Here is a 22,749-nt window from a genome sequence, read left to right as displayed (position 1 = left end):
TTGCTGGCAGGGAAACAATGCCAGCATTTCTTGTTGCTCCAATGCTACTAGATGATTGTGATGCTTTCTTCTGATCAGCTTCATACTTGATGCTGCTTCTTATGACCAATTTTTTTTCACAGTTCAAGTAGTTCACTGAACTGCTTCCCTTAAGTTTTGCATACTTGCCTATTTTCTTGCTTTACAAACTGAACTTGCCACTAAGTACTTGGAAATATTACCACCCAGATTAAACCTTCTCCATCAGACATATTAGACAGAGTTATTCTTAAAGGCTTTCTATGCTATTTGAGCATAGACTTTGACCTATGCAATTTGACCTCTCCTTTCTGAGCCTCTGTGGGTTACAAATGAAGTGGAAAACTTATCAGACCTCTACTAGGTTTTCTAGTTCGAATATCTTTGTTTGTTTGTTTGTTTGTTTGTTTGTTTTTAAATTTCCTTCAAGTGATCTTTCTTAAGTCCTTGCAGCAAGTTCATCTCAGTTAAACTTGCCCAAAACTATCTTGGTTTCTCCTACCTTCTAAGTGAATCTGATCTACAATTGTGTACCTGGTCACCTCTGATCCATATTTTTCCAAAATGTGTTTCCTATACACTTTGTTGCTCCAACAAAGACTTTTTCATCTACTCCCATATCCATGTCAAGCCATATGGACATATACTTGTGTCCACATATTCCAGCTCCCCTTTTACTTTATCTTTTATTTTGCTCCACTTTATTATACCATATTGTAGCATTTCCTGCAGTACTCTGATGCACACAGAAATTTCCCAAAATCATAGCTAAAGGAAACTCTTTCACCCACATATGCCTTCTGTAGGTTTGTTTTAGGCAGCAATGTGTATTTTGGTTTATGGTGAAGACTGAACTTTTACTTCATAAGTTGCAGGAAACCATTATGCTTGGCCTCAAATAAAAGAAGGGGAGGAACTGCACCCTCTAATGCTAATGAGATTTAATTCAAGTCACAATAGTTTTGCCTTTCAAACCTGTACTTCAAGTTTAACATTTCCAATGTACTAGACATCATTATCAATTAGTAACTGTACCACAGAAAAGTCGACTTTTGGGAAACTTTGTAAAGGATGTCTGTGCCCTGTACTTTAGAAAAGTAAGTGGGGGGAAAAGGAGACTGTAACTGTGTCCAGAAAACAGCTTTGGGTTTGGAAAGGTGATAATCTGGCAGTACCTCTCTATAACTCCCTCCTTGGAGCCTGGGTAGACCATGGGGGCAAGTGCACAGGCCAGATCAGGCCCCAGCAGCCCTGTGCTGTCTCTACCCCGGCCTGGCAGGGATCTGGGTATAGGGCCCCACACCACCCCTTAGCCAATCTACCAGGCAGAGCCACAGCCCGCAAGTGTTCCACAGGTTGGATGACACAGCACTGGTGGCCAGATCTGCTCGCAGGCCTGGGGCTGAGCACCCCTGCTATATGAGGGTTGGGCAGAAGAGACCATGCCACCTTTAAAAACTAATTTGTTCAGAAAGGCATAAGCTTTTTAAGTGACAGCCTGTCTTGTCAGTGCTCCATGAGGGAGGACTACCTCATGCCTTTAACCTAGCAAACCTTAACATGAAAGAAAGAGCTTCTTTGTTGCACCGGATTCCATATTTAGCATCATTTTCAGTCAGCAGATGGCACTCATATTTCCATAAGGCAACCATGAAGGAAACAAGGAGTGTTTCCAGATGACACCTTGAATTTGCACACTAAAGACCAGAGAAGAGGTAGAGGGCGGGCATGCTGTATGGCTTCCCTTGAGCAGGCCTGCCAGAGATTTTGCTTAGAAAGAAAAATACCCACGTGTATTTCAAAAACCTTTGGATCCTCTAGCACCTACTACACCTCACAATGTTAGAGGCAGGGGGCTGGTGCCTCAATGAATTCAAGCCAGGCACCGTGCAAAATATTATCACAAAATAAAACCGTCCAGCTAGAGACCCCCGAGCGGCCAACCTGCAGCAGCTCCACAGCTGGTTTCTCTTCAGCTTTCCTTGGAAGGGGCAGCAGGACGCTGACCACTCCCGGCGCAGGCGCGGGTGACGTCACACACGCCCAGCTCTCCCCGGAAGCGGATGGCTGGGCTGTGGGATGACGTCAGTGCGCAACCCTAACGCGGCCCGGCCAACCCCGCGGGGAAAGGCGGGGACAACTCCCGCCGCCCGGGCCTTCCCCCACTGGCGGCCCGCTCCCTACCTGCCGCCGGCTCAGCGCCCGCCAGTGGAAGGGGGAGACGCTCCGCCCTGGGCCTCGCCGGGGATTGGGCAGCTGCACACGTCACCCCAGCGGCTTGTTACCTAGGGAACCAGCCACGCCGAGGCGGGGGGCAGCGAATAACAGCTCTGCCAGTGCCGTGACCGCCCCGCCTGGGCCCAGGAAGCAACACCCCCCGCAGGGACCCGCCTCCTTCCCGCACTCGCTGTCCCAGGCCGGGCAGGAGCACTAGGGAGCCGCTCCAGTCCTGCCCCGTGCTCTGGGACCCCGCAACCGGCACCCACGGTTACTACCGGCCCCGTGGGGGGAGGGGCCTGAACGGAACTGAGCCCCGACCCCGCCTGTCTTCACGTCACGTACGCGGTGACGCACCGCCCGGAGGGCGCTGGGCGGGGGTGGGGCTTGGGTCCGGGTCCGGGTCCGCCCGGCGGCTCAAGCCGCTGACCCCGCGCGCCCTGGGGCTGGGGCCAGAGCACGGTATCGTCTGGTCCGGGCCCGCCCAGGGATGGGCCTGATCTTCGCCAAGCTGTGGAGCTTCTTCTGCAACCAGGGTGAGCGCGGGGGTTCGCGGCCGCGCTTGCCCGGCGGCTCTTGTCCCGCCCGCCGTGTCCAGGCTGGGCTCAGCCCGGCCGAGATCGAGCCGCCGCCCCGTGCAGCCCAGGGACAGGGGAGGCGCTGAGGCTGGGTCGGGCCGGGCCAAGTAGCCTCCCTTGCGGCCCCGCGGTGGAGCCCAGGAGCCCCCGCCCGCTGGGCCGGGGCAGCTCGGTCTCCCCCGTGTCTCCGGGCGCGGGTTCCGCTGGGCAGGTCCGCGGGACTCCGCTAGCGGTTCCTTGGCGGGCCGGGCCCACGGGCGCGACCCTGGTGCGGGTCTGCCCCTCTCCCTGGTGCTCGCCCATTGCCCACTTCGAGTGGTCCGGGTTGCAACCGCGTCTGTCCTGCTTCCAGAGCCTCCTGCTGAGATGAGGGCTGCACTTCTCCCAGCGCTTTGTTAGGAAATCCCAGAGCCCCCTGGGCCTCCTGGCCAGCCTCCATCCCCCATCCCAGCTCTGGCCAAGCTGGTCATCTGCAAGGCCAGGGAGGAGGCTGTGGCTGGGAGGAACCTGAGCAAGGTTTGGGCTGCCTTCCTCTTGCTTCCCCACTCATGGGTCCAAGCAGTCTCACTGGTCTGGTCACATCCACAGGCTCCCTGCACTTAGGGGGCAGTGGGCTCTGGCAAGTGTGCTTTGCTCTGTCCCTTGTTACTAACCTATGACCTCACTCCCCTTCCTGTTTTCTCTTTATTTGTTCCCCCAGAACCAGTTGACACGTCCCCAGTGGCCTCCCTTATGAAGGGAGGCTCACAGTATTCTGTGATGGGCCAAAGCCCATGGTTAGGGCCCTACCAAATTCACAGCTGCGCTGTGGCTCCTTTAATCTTGCAGGTTCCCCTGTATGTCCCTCTGCCACTGATTACTGGAGGGGCTGTATTTGCTGCTCTCTTCTGACTGTCAGGGAAGTGAAAAAACCATGGTTTTAAACATGGTGACTCTTTTTGCCTCCCTACTGTTCAGCAGTAAGCAAGCAGCAGGCCCGTTGGCCAGTGAGCGGTAGGAGGCAAAAATGACGCCATATTTAAAACTACAGTTTTTGCCTCCCTAACCATCAGGAGCAAGCTGCAAATAGAGCCCCTCCACCAGTCATCAGTGGGGAGGAGGAGCTGCAGTGCACCCCGCTTCTGCCATTCATTCGGGCCCTATTCATGTTCCTTTAGCACATCAAATAGGCCAGTGTCATGCAGAAGCAGTGAGTGGATGCTGATAGGGAGAATAAGCCAGGGTTTTTTTCACTATTCCTCTCTCACTTGCAGCCTCCAGCATTTACGGTCTTCTAGTAAGTTCTGATTCAGAGGCTGTATCCCTAACTCCTGTGATCTAGCATCAATAGATACAGATGCTACTGTAACTAGTCAATAGGTAGTAGTGTCCCTTTCATCCAAGAACTTGTCCAGTCCCTTTATTTGATTCTACCGAAACTGTTAGCTTCTACAACATCTGGTGGCAATGAGTTCCACACTTTAGTTACAGACTATGTGAAAAATAACTTTCTTTTTAAATTCTTTTTCTAAAGCTTACCAATCTGTGTTTGTCTTCACCTGTGCTGTGCTTATCACTACCCACCTGCAGCACTAGGATCTTTGAGGAGAGTGTCACTGGTTTCTCAGTGTTTCATGGGAACAGAGAACCCTCTTAGGAGTTGCTTGTTGTAAGGCAAATTCCTTCCTTTAACAGCCCCACTGGCAGAAGTTCCTTTTGGCCAGCTCTTACATGTGGCTTTGACCCAACATAGCCTCAGTTTTGAGCATTGATAGAAGCGGTCAGATCCATAGTGAAGCTCTTCTTGAATGTGGCCTGTCTGGTCTTGATACAGGGTGGTTGTTCACAGAGATGCTGAGGGGCAAGCATAGTGGACATGGGGCATAAAGGAAGCATGCCAGAGAGCTTTGGAAGATATGCAAATGTAGTGACTGTCCTCCTATTTCCTGTACCATGGATGGCTGTCGTACCATCTTGTAGATGTGGACCAGTTGCTCCAGAACTTCCTCATGAAGAAACTGACCTGTGGAAAAATCTTTTCCTTAACCCCCTTGGACTTGATAACGCATAATTGGGAGAGTCTGTCATAGTATGAAGGATATTATAAGCAACACATACAGTAGGAGCAAGGCATTTCATATGGTCATGAAGTCCCCAGCCAGTATACAAAGCTGCAGCAAACAGCTGTGAGAGTCTGTTGTGGTGCTCTGGTCTTTTGCTGCAGGGTGTTGTTTCTCCAATCAACTGTATGGGACCCTGATGGGCTCCAACTTAGTGCAGTGCCCTTTGAAGTAATAAAAGCAATAAATTGCTGTGGAGCTCCTTAATTCTGAAGCAAGCTGGTGGTTGACCACCCAAATATGAATGATTTAGATTTTACTTCTACAGGAAAGCCTCCTGAATATGTTTTGTTTTATTTGTGCTTTAGTTTTCCATATTGTGCTTATTGTCCTCCAAATTGTACTTGTGCACTTCAAATCTGATACATGGTAATATGATGCATTCTGCTTTCTTTTGCTAACTACAGAAAAACAAGGGATTACTCATTTTAAATTACTTCTGTGATGGATGTGAGCACAAATAGTATCCCTGATTTTCCTTGCCTCTTTGTTAAGGAGTTCACTCATTTCTAGTTTTATAGAGACTGCAAGAGACTACAGTTATATGTACAGTATTTGGAATATTGTCATGCAAACAGTTGTGGAAGCAGTACTGTCTGGCCTTTGATGTTTCATATGTGAACATTTTACTTTCATGCTGCCAGTGTAGGCTGCCCTTTGCAGCCTGGCCCCAGCCACTGGCTTTAGGCCTTCATTCCCTGGCCTAGCAAGTTACCTGCACTTAACCTCACTGGAGCAAGCGTAAGTACAGATGTAGCAGAGGGGATGGATGCTCCATACCATCGATTTCTCTTGAGACCAAATTAGACTTCTTTGCAGTCTGGATCCAGCCAATAGACCGTAGGTTGCCGACCCCTGTCTTGGAGTGTAATTGAATGTACACAGTCTTGTGTTGTCTGGACATGGCTAATAAGCCATGACAGGAGAGGAATGGAAAGATCTGCCAAAATCACCGTGAGTGCCCATACATTACTGATAAACTTAAAATTTATTATGGAACCAAGGTCTTTTCCCAAGAGAATGCTGTTTTTGCTACAGCAGAGCCATGCAAGCTCTTGCTTATGCTTGCTTTGAGGCATCTTTGAACAGATCTCTCCTTTCTCTACAGTAGCCCAGCTTCAAGGTGGAGGATGGATATTGATCCACAGCTGGGGCCAGCCTCTAGCTTGGTGGTTAGAGCATTCTCTGGGGAACTGAGAACTATAAGCTTAAACCTTCCCAGTCTAGAAGCCAGGAATGTTGCTTAGTAAGTACTCTGATCACTAGGGCACTATATAAAGAAATGGTATCAAACTGCCTAGATCTGGATTGCAGGACCTCTTCTTGGGCCAAGTCTGTGGGGCCAGCAGGAACTACAGTGGGGCTAGGGCAGTGGTTGTCAAACTCTTTTCATTTGTGGATCCCTAAAAAATGTCAAATGGAGGTGTGGACACCTTTAAATTGTAAGTGTGGTTATTGGCATACTTTTGATTGATCATAGTCATCTTTTGCAGACCCCTTAGATGTAGTCTGCAGCCCCCCCCTCCCCACGGGGTCTGCAGACCATAGGCTGAAAACCACCGGTCTAGGGTCAGGCTACAGGGTGAGTCTGGGACTGGACAACAGTGGTTCTGTCTACTGCAGGTCCAGGGACCCTGAATGCTGCAACAGGGCACACTGTACACGACTTCTGGTAGCCACCAAACTACAGGTGGGCCAGATGGAATGGCTCAGCAGGCTGGATGCTTGACACCCCTGATACACCTGAGTACTATGTCTTTCTGTGGGTGCTATTTGTATTGAGCTTAATGGTTCCAATTTTTGTGAGGTATGTTCAGAGCATACTTATAAGTAGGGACTTTGATAGAACAGGGGATACCTAATTTGTGAATCACAGACACAGTGAGGCAGGCATCTAAATGCTCAGCTCTGAAGCCAAGCACAGTGGCTGCCCTTCTTTGGCATTTAGCATTATTGGTGGGAAACCTGGGTACTTCCAGACTCTTAGTCATCTAAATAGCTAGGTAGAGTTGCTGACTTTCTTTAGATGCCTGGAGGAGCGTTTGAAAATTACTCATTTGGACTTGGCATGTAAATAAATGCTTTGTTGATCGTGTCCGTTAGGAAGTTGGATGAGATGTTGCCTTTTCAATTAACCTGACTAACTGACTACAAGTCCTGCTGCAAAACAAACTTATCCAATGTTTACCAATAATAGGGAAATATCTGCAAGGATATTGTTAATAGGGCACTGAAGTAAATGCTGTCGTATAGCTGGAGACAACCGTAGCACGGTGTGGGGCCCGGGGCAAGTCAGTCTTTGCGGGGCCTGGATGCGGTGGTGGGCGAAGCAGCGTGGCAGCAGCAAGCAGCCAGATGCAAAGCCAACCCAGGCCTGCAGGGCCCGGAGCAGTTGTCCCAATTCACCCCTTGCCAAGCACAGCCCTGCTTATAGCTGTTGGAGTTATGCCCCCGCCCCCACCCCCCAAAAAAGAAGCCATATGAAAGGGATGACATGAAATCAATGTTTAGTCATTGAAACAATCAGTGATTTGTCTTAGCAATGTAATCCCCCAATAAGACCTTTGCCAAAAACAATGGCCACCAAATCCATCGATGACTCCACAATGAGACAGTTTCCATCTAGTGTAGACAGCACTGACTGTAAATTGACTTCTGGTAACTTTTAACACATGTAAGTATTGTCCCTCCTGCCCCAAAGAGGACATACAATTTATAGGCCAAATAACAGCTTTTTTTAATTTTTTTTTTGTTAAACTCTAATCTGTGAACAGGCCATGCTGGTGCATTAGAAAAGCAACATCTTTGATCTTTTGTAATATTTTCTGAGATGCATGCAACCGTGTAATCATAATTGGAATCAATCTAGCAGTGGCTATCTTGGGGGCAGCCATGGTGCTAGAGCACTTGCCTGGATAGAGGAGAAGAGCATGCCAGTCCCTCTCATGGATTGCACTCCAGGGAGCCCCAGATATTCATTAATGGTGAATTCTTTGGGCATCTTATGAGAAAATCCCTCCCCAGTTCTATCAAAACTTCTTTCAAAATACTAAACCTATGATGAGCAGGACTATTGGGCAGAGGCTCTAGTTTCTCCTCCTCTATGGAGCTCCACCTTTTGAGCTTAATACTAAAAAGATTTTTTAAGAATTTTTTCCAGGGCATTCAGTAGAACTACTGAGAAGCTGTTGGGATATTGCTACAGCTAGCAATTCAGTAATTGTAATCATATCCTAAGAGTCCTTGGGTCCTTTGTTGCAGCTTTTGGACTTAGACTCTGTGCTGAGCCTTAGTCCTGTGAATGCCCAGTTCAGCAAGCTGGCCCAAAATCCCATACATCATATGCATATTACTGCAGCAGACACCATCCAAATATCCCCCAAGTTGAGTGTACTTGTCTGGCCAGCTGGCTGCCCGTTGAGAGCATGTACATGGGTGGGTAGAGTCACTGTTAACTGACAGTCTGAAGCTGGTGGGTATTGTGCTTATCTGGAGCAGTCCCTGAGGAAATTGAATGGTTAAATACGATTTAATGTCTGGAAGCTGGATGGTACCTTAATGTAAAAGGGGGCAGGCATTCAAATGGACCAGAAGATGTAGCCTGGCACACTCCAGGTATGAGTTTGCCAGGGTCTCTCTTAGCCTGCATAAAGTGCAGGTGTGAGCAGGATCTGTTAATCACACCACCCCCGTGCCTATCCTGAAAGCTCCATGCAGGAGCTGTCAGCCTGTATCCCCAGTGAGTCACAGGACTAAGGTGGAGTACATACTGGCCCAGCAGGGCTTCTTGTCCTGAGAAAATGTGTTGGTATACTACTTGGTTTAAACGTACTGCCTTGGGACCACACACCACCACCATGACCCATCCACCACCACCCAGAGAGTGATGGTGGACGGGCCATACTCGACCTGGCGGGATGTGAATAGTGGGGTCCCCCAGGGCTCGGTCCTGGGGCCTACACTGTTCAACATCTTCATCAGCAACTTGGACGAGGGGGTGGAAAACACATTGTCCAAGTTTGCCAATGACACCAAGATGTGGGGAGAAGTAGGCATGCTTGAAGGGGGAGAGAGGCTGCAATTAGATTTAGACAGACTGCAGAAGTGGGCAGATGGGAAAAGGATGGGGTTCAGTGTAGACAGATGCAGGGTGCTGCACCTGTGGAGAAGGTATCTACAGCATACATACAAGCTGGGGAGCTCCCCTCTTGTGAGCACAGAGACAGAAAGGGATCTTGGAGTCATTATTGACTCCAAGATGAACATGAGCTGCCAATGCTAGACTGCAGCTAGCAAAGCCAACCGCACCTTGTGCATCCAAAGATGCATCTCAAGCCAGTCCATAGAGGTGATACTCCCCTTCTATGCGACATTGGTCAGGCCACAATTGGAGTACTGCATCCAGTTCTGGGCACTGCACTTTAAGAAGGATGTGGCCTGCCTGGAGAGGGTTCAGAGGAGGGCCACCTGCTTGGTTGGAGGGCAACAGGGCAGGTCCTATGTGGGGAGGCTGAGGGACCTGAACCTGTTCAGCCTCAGCAAGTGGAGGTTATGGGGGATTTGGTGGCTGCCTACAAACTCGTTAGGGGAGATCAGCAGCAAATAGGAAGGGCCCTATTCCCCCCAGCAGCACCTGGGGTGACAAGGAACAATGGCCAGAAGCTTCAGGAGAATAGGTTCAGGTTAGAGATTAGGAGGCAGTATTTCACTGTTAGGCTAGAATCTGGAACCAACTTCCTAGGGAAGTGGTCCTTGCTCTTACCTTAGGTAAATTCAAAAAGAATTTGGACGAACACTTGTCTGGGGTCGTGTGATCCCAGCATATGCTCCGGCCAGTGGTGGGGGGTTAGACTAGATGATCTGTTCAGGTCCCTTCTGACACCAAACTACTATGAAACAAGGCTGTGCAGTTTTTTGGTGTGCGCACACAACTGAACTTAACATTAACATTGCTCCTTAAGTATATAGTGCTGTCAGCACTAGTATTAGCAACCCTGAAACTAGCTATCTTCCCCTTGTTTTCAAAGCTTCTAATAGTCGGTTTGGGGGCTGCTCTATTAGAAGCCCTGAAAATGAGAGCTAGTAAGTTTAGAGCTGCTGTATTAACAAGAGCGTGAAAATTAAGGGGAGATAGTAACCATGAAATTGTATAGCTCCCCTAATTTTCAAGGCTACTAAGAGCAGCCCTTTGACAGCTGCTTCCTCTTCACTCTTTCTGCTGCTGTTAAAGGGAGTATTAGTTCAGGAAATGTGGCTAATGGTTGATTATTGATAGCTATTGCCTCTCTCATTTCTTGTGCAGAACACAAAGTAATAATCGTGGGACTTGACAATGCTGGAAAAACTACCATTCTTTACCAGTTGTAAGTATATGAACTATTCAACTTTTGTTAGATGAACTATTGTACTTTGTTTATGTTGAATATATTGTGTTTTACAAGGCATTTGTAATTTTGCTTGAAAGAGCTTGAAAATGCTGGGGAACCTAGAACATGGGCTCAGTCATCATGTAATAGTTACATGTATGTTAAACAGTAGACACAGAAACTGAGAAGATTTGAGTTGCATGTTAATTAAGCACTCCTAAGAATTAGAAGTGTGAATGAATAATTCTGCTATTGAGACCTTTGGTAACTGATGAGAGGTAAAATTGCCTTGGTGGCCAGCAGCAAAAGCATCACAAAAACTGTTTTGCCATGTGCATAAATGCGCATGGGAATTTTAGTCCATTTATGAAATCCACGCATAGGTAATGATTATTTTCAAAGGAAAGGCTTCGGTATCCCTCCTCAACCACAGGTCAGGCACTGGTGAATCTAACAGTTCCTTCACAGTAATATTGGACTTACATTGTACCTCCATAGTTTTACAAAAATGCCTCTGATCTTGCTGTAGTTGATATCAAAACAAAATAAAACAATCTGCTGTCTTTTACACCTAGGGATGCACAAAAGAAATCAACAAATACTTACAAGACTATTACCATGAGAGTAATGGTCCACAAGTAAATTTGAAGATGGTGAAGAATATCTTCCTTCAGTGTACATTTCCCAGACAAAAGATCTCTCTATTCTAGTCTTGTTTTAAAGGTGATGCTGCAGAAGTATTTTCAGTAAAGGATACAAAAAGTTCAGAATCTAGTCTGAAATTGGTTAAGTGTGATATGTTACAGAACCTGAACATTGTGTTTTTAGATAGTTTTACCTGGTCCAAAAGTGTCATTTTATTATTGGATTGTTACAACTCTTTTGTTTTGAAATTAATATGTTTATGGGTCTATTAATTTAAGTGAAGCTTCACTCTAAAGCTACAAAAGCCAGTGGCACTTTGTATTTTAGACATTTATATTTGTGCTTAATTGTTTACATCTATAATACCTGCTTCTACAGAGAGTACTTCACTGATTTTTATCACATAAAATACATTTATGTGATGTCTTTTATTGGACCAGTTATATAGTTGGGAAAGCTGTTGAACTTGTCCAACAGTTCTCCAAACTATACAGTTGGTCCAATAAAAGATATCATAAAAAGGCCTTTCCTCTCAACTGTTTTTGGACCATCATGGCTACAATGCAGCTGCCATCCAAACCTGCTATGAACCCAAGTACATTTTTTCGAAGTTAAAAGCTAGGATATACAAGGTCTGTTCGAAAAGTATTGAGACTGAATGCATATTTTGGTATAAGGTATTGGGTGGGGGATGTGGCTTTGCTGAACATTTCTGGGCATGTTGGGATGACTCTGGACAGGTCTGCAGCTCATGGCCTTTCCCCAGTTTTCTGTGGCCAGCGTAAGATTGAAGTAAGATTGTTTGTGTCTGGGGTCCCCTTCCATTATATCATTGTGTCCAGAACAACACATGTGTATTAAATTTTGTATGAAAATTGGGGAAAACAGCAAGTGAAATATTTAAGTTACTTAGTGTCATCACCAAATGCTATTTTGAGCCATGCCAGAGTTTTTGAATGGTATCGTCAGCGTAAAGAAGGACAATCATCGAACGAAAATGATGAGCGTGCCAAACACCCTTAAACATAACAAATGATGAAATGTGGCAGCGGTTCACAGTTTGGTTAAAAAAGATAGGCGGTTGACTGTCAGAGAGAGAGCAGGAGAAGTTGGAATTTTTGTTGGTTCATGTCACTCAATTATAACCAGTGATTTGGGAATGAAATGACCAGAAAAACGACCAAAAAAGTGGGTGTCTGACTCTTGGATGCTTCACCATGACAACGTGCCTGCCCACTCAGCACAGCTTGTGAAGCAATTTTTAGCCAAATTTTAGCCAAACGTATCCCACGACTGATACATATTTATCTGATGTGGTCCCATGCAACTTCTTTCTCTTCCCTCAACTAAAAACCTTGAAAGGAAGAAGATTTTGTGATGTGGAAAACATGAAACAAAATACAACTGGAACCGCTTTTAGCGATTCCACAAATTATGTATCAGAGGTGCTTCCAACAATGGCAGAAACGTTGGGAGAAGTGTGTGGCTGAAGAAGGAACATACTTTAAAAGAGATTAAGCCAAAACCCCTGTAAATAATTTTTTTTGTTTCCAACAGCATTAGTCTCGATACTGTTTGAACAGCCCTCAGAGAGAGAGAGAAAGATTATAGTTTTTAACTTCAAATAGGTAGATAGACATATCATAGCTTTTAACTTTAGACTCTCTCTCTCTGTCTGTGTGCTTGTGTGTAAAATTTCTTAGCTTTTAACTTTTGACAAATTATAATTTTATAGTTTACAGGTTTGTAAGGTTTGGATGGTAGCTGTGTTGTAGTTGTGATGGTCCAAATAGTTGAAAGGAAAGGCCTTTTTATAAAACACGCTCGTGCACAAGCACACACATTTGCGAGATTTATTTTTTCTACAAAAATTGAGGTGAATTAATCTTTTCCAGAAGCTATTTTGTCATTGTTTTTAAAAGTACTAAAATGGTTTGTCTTTAATATGACAAGACTTTCAATTTAAAGAACTGATGCATCAGAAAGTGCTCAAGTTTTTGTTGAAAGCTCCTCTAAAATGTTACATTATTTTCCTTAGCTTAATGAATGAAGTGGTCCATACCTCTCCAACAATAGGAAGCAATGTTGAAGAAATAGTAGTAAAAAACACCCATTTTCTAATGTGGGACATTGGAGGGCAAGAGTCATTACGCTCATCATGGAATACTTATTACTCAAATACAGAGGTATGTTATACTGCTTCCAAACTACAATTAAGTTGTTTTTTTTAATTAAGTCCTGGTAGCTTGGGTTGAAATTATATGTGTTGGAGAGAGTATGGTCTTGTGCCAAAAATTAGCTGGTGTTTATGGAGAAAATGTGCAGATCATTGCCCATTTTAAGAAAGTGTAGCTGTGCCACAGTGCACGGACAGTTAGCGAAGTTAAACATGTGGCAAGGTATTGCAAGTAAGTGCAGAAGCTTCTGTCTCTAGAAGGGCCACCACAGTGCATTCTTTTGTTTTAAGTTGAGCTAGAACCCTTTTCCAAGTACATGTTGAACATAGCTTATGGTAAAGATGACAATATATAGTAGAAGGCTTCCAGTTGTAATGGGAAGCAGTTAATGGGTAGCAAGAAAAAGTTTGTAAGGGCTGCTTTTTTTGTAAAAGACCCACATAGAGAAGATTCAGACTGATGTCCACAGATACTAATTCATTTATCAAACAGGTTTACATGTTACACTGATTTTGTGATCGTTTTAAGCCAGTCTCAAGCCTTGATTTATGGTTTGTTTTTTTTAATGTTTGGAGTTGTCAGTACTGTGATTTGTCATTTGTTCTTCAGAATAAATTTAAAAAGAATGTTCTGTAGTGCATGGTCACTATCACAGAAGCTGACTTTTGCTACTGAAAGTGTCATGTTCTAGTCATGTCTAATAGTCACAGTATTCAAAAATTAACCAGAGGTGATGGATGAAATATGCCAACTAAAGGAAGATACAAACCTGGGTATGAAAAGAGGGCAAGGATGCCTCCACTAGCTAGATCTGGCATAGCACTGTTGTGAATTGAGCTAACTTCACCTTCCCATAGTTCTAGGAACAGAGAGGTTACTGAGATTTCTGCCACAGCTTCTTGTAGCTGCTCAAAAAAGTGTTTTTAAATACACTAATCCTTCCTGGCCTTTCCCACAAATAATCAGTGAAGATCACTGCCCTTTTAACTTCATAATTTAACATTTTAAATAGCTTGATTTTAATTGTTGTTAGTTCATTGCCTACAGAAACTAAATAGAGATTTGTTACCTTTAAGGTGAAGTGATTTGGAGAAATAAGCATAGGTTTGACAGCTGACTGACAGTTTTCTTCTGTGTCACCAACTTGCTATGTTGATTTATCTTTATCTGTAAGCAGAAGTAGTCTACGATGCTGAATATGCTATACAACTCATGCACACACATTGTGCAAGCTAGATCTGTCTTGTGGGCTGCAGGTTTGATATTGCTGGTTTAGAGATCCCAGTCAGTACTAGGGCTAAGGACGGACATTCACAAAGCCGGAGCCTGAGTTGATTCAATTTTTGCAGGTTAGTCTAACTTGCAAAGATTGAACTGACTTGTAAGAGCAGAGACATTCACATTTAATACTGGAAATGCAGAGACATGCTAGCAGTGGTTCAGGCTAGAAGCCAGGAGGTACTAGAGCAGCAATCCCTTCCCTTTGCAGCAACTGCAAGGCTGGAGGGAAGCTGACCTGGAGGGGCATGGCCAGGCCCTGACAGGCCACCAAGTATGATTGTAGAGCAGTTTAAACCCCCACCCTGGCCTGTAAGGATCCCAGCCATGCTGTGCCTGGAGGGGTAGGGTGGAAGCAGCCCTTACCAGGCTTGTCCCCAAGACCAGCCATTGGCCAGGGCAGTACCTCATGAAGGGGAGCAAGGGGTAGTGATTAAACTCCATGTCTCTGGCCACGGGACCCCAGTCAGGGTTTGCTCGGTTTTCCTTCCTGCACTTGCCCTGGAGGCCTGGCTAGAGCCGGCCAGCATGCCCTTCTATCCACTGAGGGCTGGAGCTGCAGCTGGGGCTGAGCCCAGCTGACCTGCGGGTGTTACTGAGGGTGGAGGCAGAGGGGCAGCCTGGGCTAAGGCCGCAGGGCTGCATAGCCAGATTGCTCCCAGCTCCATGTCCAAGCTGGGCTGGGCTGTCATGGAGCCCCAGCAGGCTGGGTAGGACCCCGCAGGCCTGCCCATGGGGTCAGGGCCCTTCCCAGCCTGCTGCAGCTGCATGACAGCCCAGCTCAGCAGCACAAACTGGGGCTGCCTAGGGAGTGGGCTTCCTGGGCCAGCTCGGAGGTGCTGGAGGGCCCCAAGCCCAGCAACCACCACTGCATCCCCTGCCCTGTTCAGCACCCAGGGCTGCAGCTGCACAACCAGCAGCTGGTGGGGGAGGAGGGGGACTGTTCTGCCCCACTCACCTCTAGCAGCCACTGCCACCACTGCACCACACTGCTCTGGGAGGGGAAGAGGGGGTGGAAGCTTCAGTCCTGCGGCTTCTGCCTAGTGCATGGCACTCCGGCTCCAGCTCCCGGACACATTGGAAGGCAGAAGGCACCTGGGGGCTGCAGCCAGAGCTCCATGCACAGGGGCTGAAGCTTCCCCCCTTCCACCTCCCAGAGTGGTGCAGCAGTAGCAGGAATGGCTGCTGGAGGCGAGGGGAGTAGCTGCTGGAGCGGTGCAGCAGCAGAGAGTAGCTTTTGGAGGCGAGGGGAATCTGGCTCGACTTGGCCTGGCAGGGCTGTTTTTTTCTTCTCGCCTCCAGGTATGGATCCTGGTCCTGTCACCACACAGCGCCACTTGGAGTAGGGGAGTTTCCTTTAGCCCAGCCGCTTCAGTCCAGCTCAGGTTGAAGCAGCTAGGCTGAAGGAACCTTCCCCCACCCCCCACATTCGTGTTGCTGTGCCGCTGTGGGCAGGGGGTGGATGGTGCTTCTGCCCAGCACATGGAGCTCTGGCTGCAGCCCCCAGATGCTTTCCAAGACATCTGGGAGCTGGAGCTGGAGCTCCACTCACTGGGTAGAAACCACAGAGCTGAAGCTTAGTCTCCCTCGTCCTCCCTCCCAAGCAGTGGAGGACAGCTTTGTCCTTGCATAGGGTATGGGATGCAGCGGTGACTGCTGGGCTCAGGTTTCTGATCACTTAAACCAGTTTATGTGCATCTTCTGTCCCTAGCCTAGAAATCCACGATCATAAGTGCTGCAAAAATATGTGGCTGTGGTCCCCAACATATACCATTTTTTATCATGTAAGGAAAGGAATTCCAAGTTCTGCTAATGGCAGGTAAAAGTGAATTCCTAAAATGGGAATCTTACTCTAGTCTCATAGAAGAAAAATATAGTAAACCACTAGTTTGTAAAATTGTAATACTTTTACATGAGACAATGCTGGAAGTTTGCCAGTGACAAATAGCTGAAATCGTGCAGTTTGGAATTTGAATATCCTTATGGAAGATTGCAAGTAACTTAGTCCTGCAATAACACCAGTCTTGGGACTAAAACTATAATTGTAGTTCAGCAGTTTTTGTGTGAAGAATATTTATATGTGAAATGCCTGTGGATAAGGTACCTTGTGTTTAGATTAAGAGATTCTGTTCAGTTTGTGGATTTGGGTAGTCTGGTTCTGTTGTGCGTAGAAGAGCTCTTGCTTACCAACACTTCTCTGGCAGGTTTATTTTTAGTTTGGCCTACAAAGAAACATACTTATTTTAAGATCATCTGAGTTAAGCTTTTACTCTTCTTTTCTCTAGTTCATCATTCTTGTTATTGACAGCATTGACAGAGAACGGCTTTCTATCACAAAAGAAGAACTTTACAGAATGTTGGCCCATGAGGTATGTTGGAATCCCAGGTTTTTAATGTATGTGACGTGTAAACTTACTTTGGTGTTAGCATCCAAATAAGCATGCTTAATTTCTTCACTAAAACATGTACTTTTTACAAGTAACCAGAGAAATTGATGAAAACATTGCAACTATCTGGACAGGATAAGTTGAAAAATATAAACTCTGTGATCAAAGAAATCCATAAGGCACATTTTATTGTAGGAATATAGCATTTTCCTCTATAAAGACTCCCTAGAATATAAACATGCTTTACATTTTTTTTTGGTTTTTTGTGGGTGTGTGGGTGTGGCATTCTTTTTTCTCTTTTTGTTAACTTTTTAAGGAGATCAATTTTAGCATATACAGGAAACCCTTGCTATTCGCAGTTTCAAATATTCATGAATGCTGAACCCACTTTTTAAATGCACTTTATAAACTTACAGAAGCTCCCCAGGAGCTCCGCACTTGCTGCCGCCGAGCTCCATGCTTGCTCCCACTGGGCTCCCACTGCTGGAGCTGTGCCTGCCCCCGCTGCTGGGGGCACTGCATTCAAGAATGCAGTGCCTTATTCGTGGATTTCACCATTCGCAGGGGATAAAAGAATGTATCAGAAGTAAAGGGGTTTAATGCAGTACCAATAATCCATTTTAAAAGTTAATCTGCAATAATTTTCCTAACTTTTTACTTGGGGGGGAAAAAAGTGTACCTTGTAATGAACTGAGCCAGTTCTTAAGGTCAGTTTTGCTCTAATGTCAAGTAAGTAGTTTGCCGAGCAGATGGCAAGAAGTCTCATTTTTTCCCCTCATGCACATGTGCAACATTCCTTCATAACTTCAGCATGCCTAGCATTGCTAACATGTATGCATGTAGTCTTAATATGATTTGGTCTTCTGATTAATATTCAAATACCACTTGCCCATAGGTAAGGGCTGTTTATGAGATTGTGTATTTGTAGCATTAGCACCTCCAGGTTTTTTGGGGAGGGAGTGTTTCTCACCTCCCTTCTTAAAGTACCCAGATGCAGCAACTGCCATAACTATTAAAATATTTGTGATTTTGTATTCACCTTCTTAAAGTTAACCTAATAATTTCATCTTTATAAATTTTATTTTGATCTCCTCCTCACTTCTACCCTTCAAATTGTTTCAGTCATTGTATGGAACTTCCGTTTGTTTCAACAACAGTCTGTTCATCTGTAACTGCTAAAACATTGGTAATTGGAGCTTCTGTTAAGAGAGAAGATGTAAATCTTGTAGGATATCATAAGCTTTTGTTAAATTATGATGCAAAGATTCTTTTCCTGTGAAATGAACTTCTCATTTTTGTATTTGAGAGAATTTTTGGAATTGAAAATGAATGCAGTGAAATGATGGCTTGTCACAGCTTCCATTCTGACATCTCCTTTATTTCAGAATGTTCATTCACTAGTAATCCAGTATACTGAGCTGCGTCAAACCATATTTTTTACTTGTCAATTCTTTATTAGGAGTCACATGACACTTCATCCCCTCCAAAAAGGGGGCAGGGGGCAGGGGGCAGGATTTGGTCTTCCAATGTAATTCATTTTATGATGTTAATAAGCTGCTCAAAATTAAATGTTACAGTATAATTTTAATGTAAAATTACTTTAATGCAATTGCCTGGAAAATATAGCTGCCACTATAACCATTTTGTTTTTTATCATAACATTAGCATCATAAATGCTATAAATATTTCTATGTTGCTTGCAGGATTTGCGAAAGGCTTCAGTTCTTATCTTTGCAAATAAGCAAGACATGAAAGGTTGTATGACAGCAGCTGAAATATCTAAATACCTCACCCTTAGCTCCATAAAGGATCATCCATGGCACATACAGTCCTGCTGTGCTCTTACAGGAGAAGGGTAGGTATCCAGGAATGTTTGTTTGGTTCCATCCACTTGCAGTATATGCAATACTGATGACAGAAGCTTGCTCACCAGTAGTCTGAGTTTCCAGAAGAAAATTTGCTTGTAGTGTCTTGCAATATTGTGTTTCTCCTCTGGAACCCTCCAGCACCTTGGATGAAACATCCTGGTTTGCTTCATATGCAGGCCTGTTTCCTCTCTGCTTGCTGTCACCCTTTCAAGATTTACCTGCCTAAATTCTCTGTAAACTTGGTCATCTTTTGATTTGAATGTAGAATAAAGAATCTAATCCTAAATGGGAGCGTGGCCTTTAGCGTAACCGTAAGGGCCACTAGTAAAACACACTTTTTCTTGGGTAAAGCCATTACATGTTCTGATATTTCTAGAAATCTCCAGTAGATTCTCATCCTTTTTGTTTTTCTTTTAATGTACTGTCTTACCATACTTCTTGATTATTTTTTTTTTAAATATACAGCCAAACACGGTAAAGTACAATGCAGTGTAGCTACATAATGCACAAGTTCATTTTGTTTTGGAAGGGAAAAATTTAACACTCATGTTGGTGTCTCTTACTCGCTTTGACCTTTGTTTAGCTGAAGCACCCTGGGGTACCCAGAGATCCTTGCAAGGGTGCCATGCAATATTAGCATTGTTAAATATGCAAATATAATTTAGAAGATAAACCCAGAGGTTTCAAAGAGGAATCCATAGTGTTAAAGACATGCTGAGCTGTTGTGGTGTTTCTCAGTTCTTTGCAGCAGAAGAATTGCTTTATTATTTTTTCTGTGTTTAAAAATCAAGTGAAACCTAAGAGCTGGCATTTTCAGAGTATGCCTTGAATCTGTCAAGGTCTGCCTTGAGCATAAAAAGCTGGAAGATATTCTTTCTTCTAACAGAATTTGTTCTTGAGCTTCTCTTTCAAATCCAGTTACTCAATTTTAAGAGCTTATTTAAGAATTTAGTGTGTTTCATGTGTGTAGTAGCAGAAGAAAATTCTGTAGAAAGGTTCTTAGAACACGAAAAATATCAGATATAATTGATCATTTAGGAAAAAAATCACATATTTTGGAATGTGAAGTTAACCTTTTCTATTGCATGAAATATTTTATAATACATGTCCTGTGAAGTGGCATCCTGTACCTTGATTCCTTTTTTTTTTATGATTATCTTTCTTAAACATGATGATATTTTTTCCTTTCTATTTCCAGTAGTTGTCATAGACTTTTGCAAAGGCACTGAAATTTGCCTCAGTTATCAGTTTGTGTAAACATATGGTAAATGTGTTTATTTAAAATAATACATAATAAACAAACATGTAAACAAATATATTGCTTTGCCTGGATTTAAAGTAATTTTTCAAGGACCAGGTGAGATTTTTGTCGTCTTTTTTTGACATTCCAGATTTCTCTTTGAAATCTCTGGGTTTATGTTTGCACACTTACGAATGCTAACAGAAGGTGGCATGACCCTCTGGTTGAGCATCGTTAGTATATTGGTTAAAACATCTGTTTAGTGCATCGTGGCTGACAACTTTACAGTGTCAGCCAGATATGAATTAATTATATGGGTTATGAACAGGGATCCTGGTTTTTTCTGTTTAAAAATTGTAAATTATCTGATTCAGAACCCCCAAATCTGTATTTTTCTGTGATTAAAATGAAATGCCACTATATATATGTATAATTATCTGTTGAACACAATGGTTTATTGGTATATTCACAACTTTAAAGCAATTAGGAAGCTTACCAATCGTTGATAAAATATATTCTAAATACCTATAGATGTTGGCATTTGATTTGGGGTTCTTAATCATGGAATATCAGAGCTCCCCCTGCCTGCTTTGCTCACCAGGACGTGGGTCCAGCTCCAGCTGTCCCACCCCCACCACTGCTTTGTGGTGCTGAGCAGCCCTGATATGCCAGTGCCTTGCCCGTACAATTTGCCCCTCACTCTTGACCCCCAGCCCTGCCAGAGGGGGCCCCCAGCTGCCAAGGGTATGGGGTCAGGGACCTGGGTCTGCAGCCCCGTGTCCCCCTGCAGCAGTGCCTGAGCTGCAGCTACTGCCCACAGGAGATGGTGACTGCTGCAGCAGAGCAGAGTGCAGAACCCAGCTCCTTCACCCCCATGGGCCAGAGTGGAGACCATGGTGGGGGGTTGAGGGGAGGTGGATGTGGGCTGGCTGCTCTGGGCTCGGGGCTCCATGCCATGCCCTCTCCTGGGGTCCCTTAGAACCCAGCGGGTGGGACCCGGCACGGCAAGGCAGAGCAGGACCGGACTGGGAAGCTCGGTGCTGCCGCCAGGAGTCCCGCGCTGCCATGGTGAGGTGCTGCCATGGCAAGACACCACCTCCCTGTCAGCAGCAAGGGGCACAACTGATCTTAAAATGAGAGAAACTGGTTTTTACCATGTTTTTCTGTGGCCAACAGAAAACCTGAATCCCTAGTTATAAAGATGTAGCATTTGAAAAATTATGTTTGCAGTATAGCATGGTGAAAAGCTATTGGCCTTGTCAAATGGAAAAAACTCAAGTAAGAATTTATCTTGAATTTTGTTTCCCTGGAAAAAAATAAATATATAAGATACATGTTTTAACTCGGAAATAATGTCCAGCTGCAGTCAACAGCACGCCAGATATATCCAGATGATTAGCGCAAGTACAGTTTTAAAAGAATTTTTGTACTTGGAATTAATGATGAAACATGATTCTCTTTTGGAAAGATGTCTTGCACAGAAGTAAATGTTTAAGATTTATAAGGTTTTGGAGTACAGTAGTAGTAGCATAATAACATCTCTCATTGCTTTTCAGGTTATGTCAGGGTCTGGAATGGATGACCTCCCGTACTGGAGTCAGATAACTTTTTTTGACAAAAGACTGCTTTATTTATTTTGTGCACATGTACATTTTTCTGGTACTTTTAGCTGGGAAGGCAGCAACCAGGTTTAATTTATAACGGAAATCTCCAAGCAGCACTTGAATCAAGTGCAGCTGAACTGAAACACAAAGTATTTTCTTAATATTTTTAAATGTGCCAATTCACAACTGGATGAACACGTGAATCTGCATTTCAGCATCAAAATTCTTCTGATTTGTTATTTTTCAATGATCAACTTTTAAATCAGTTTTGCCACTGATAATGTTTCATACTTGCCCTTTGTAATTATGTAAACAATTCTTGTAACTTACTAACAGGCTCAAAGGTGGTTTATCAGTGTAAAAATTAGTGAGTAGATGGGTCTTATCCTAGCATAGTTTTTAATGATCTCAAATGATAGTCCAATTGATGATGGTGATAAGACCATCTCAAAACATAGTGCTGGATGTAGGATTTTGAAGAGTGAATACAGGCTCTGTAGCATCGAAGGTTACATGGCTGATTTGGGGATATTTTTTATATGTATAACTTCTTCCTTAAAAAAAATTCTTGCCATTTACTTTATTTCCATTTTTCTAATAATTTTTCTAATAAATATTTCTAAATAGTGGGGGGTTTTTAACCTGAAAACAGCTTTTCAGGGTGGATAAAAATTGGTAAAAATAATTTTAATGTATTTTATTTTAATTGAATTTTTATTCAAATAAAGTTTTCTGTTTAAAAAAAAGTTTAAATTTAAAATCACATCAGCCTCTAAGGCCTAAGCTTATCATAATCTATTAAAATTATTTAAATAATTTGCACTAAAAAGCCCTCTTCAATTTTTTAAGCAATTAAAAGGTCACGCTTTACTTGTATACAGAATTGGGGTAAAAATCTATGCATTCAGGTCAAATCAAGCTTTATAAGTATAATGTTTCATACCTTTATTTTTCATCTTTGCAGTGGAGAGTGCTTATATTTACATTTTTTCCAATGTATTTTCTGTTTCTGTTGTGCCAAAAAGATTTATTTGCCTTAATTTTGTTTCAATTTAGCTAGAATTTTACCCCCGTTTGATTAATTAAAAATTCCAGTGTTTTGTGGGGGAGGGGATAGAATGGAAAGGGATGGGATGAGGTAGGACAGGACGGGACAGGACTTCCACCCCAGACAAAACAAAACAGATTCTTCTTTCAGGTAATGAATACAAGTCAAGTCAGAAAAAGGATTGTGTTATCTAACTTGAAAGATGTAGAGTTAAGTTTTTATAT

The 22,749-nt window shown here is 44.1% G+C and overlaps 2 protein-coding genes across 3 annotated transcripts in view; one reads left to right on the top strand and one right to left on the bottom strand.

Annotated features, from left to right (window-relative positions):
• The window catches only part of NSUN6 (NOP2/Sun RNA methyltransferase family member 6), a 40,912-nt gene extending 38,439 nt beyond the window's left edge, over positions 1-2,473 (bottom strand). The window contains exon 1 of the mRNA XM_019532377.1: positions 2,203-2,473. The gene's annotated coding sequence lies outside the window, so the exon portion shown is untranslated. The remainder of the gene's footprint in view (positions 1-2,202) is intronic.
• A 158-nt stretch (positions 2,474-2,631) lies between these two features.
• Positions 2,632-22,366, top strand: ARL5B (ADP ribosylation factor like GTPase 5B). Of its 2 annotated transcripts, none has more exons than XM_019532389.1 (6): positions 2,632-2,771; positions 10,215-10,275; positions 12,962-13,109; positions 16,664-16,747; positions 18,469-18,620; positions 21,430-22,366. In XM_019532389.1, the coding sequence occupies exons 1-6, from the start codon at positions 2,726-2,728 to the stop codon at positions 21,476-21,478; spliced, it is 540 nt and encodes a 179-aa protein (XP_019387934.1). In that variant the 5' UTR covers positions 2,632-2,725; the 3' UTR covers positions 21,479-22,366. The 2 variants fall into 2 exon arrangements, with proteins under 2 accessions (XP_019387934.1, XP_019387942.1); XM_019532397.1 differs by lacking the exon at positions 2,632-2,771 and adding an exon at positions 6,430-6,494.
• The last annotated feature ends 383 nt before the right edge of the window (positions 22,367-22,749 follow it).

This window comes from Crocodylus porosus, unplaced genomic scaffold (genome assembly GCF_001723895.1).
Source record: "Crocodylus porosus isolate Cpor-Errol unplaced genomic scaffold, CroPor_comp1, whole genome shotgun sequence".
In the NCBI taxonomy this organism is placed as follows: Eukaryota; Metazoa; Chordata; order Crocodylia; family Crocodylidae; genus Crocodylus; species Crocodylus porosus.
This window is presented reverse-complemented; position numbering and strand designations above follow the sequence as displayed.

Excerpts from the sequence above, each read along its gene's own strand:
- ARL5B (XM_019532389.1), top strand. The coding sequence starts at position 2,726 with ATGGGCCTGATCTTCGCCAAGCTGTGGAGCTTCTTCTGCAACCAGG. Across the intron at positions 2,772-10,214 it reads GAGCTTCTTCTGCAACCAGG|AACACAAAGTAATAATCGTG; the intron begins GTGAGCGCGGGG and ends TTTCTTGTGCAG. Across the intron at positions 16,748-18,468 it reads ACAGAATGTTGGCCCATGAG|GATTTGCGAAAGGCTTCAGT; the intron begins GTATGTTGGAAT and ends TGTTGCTTGCAG.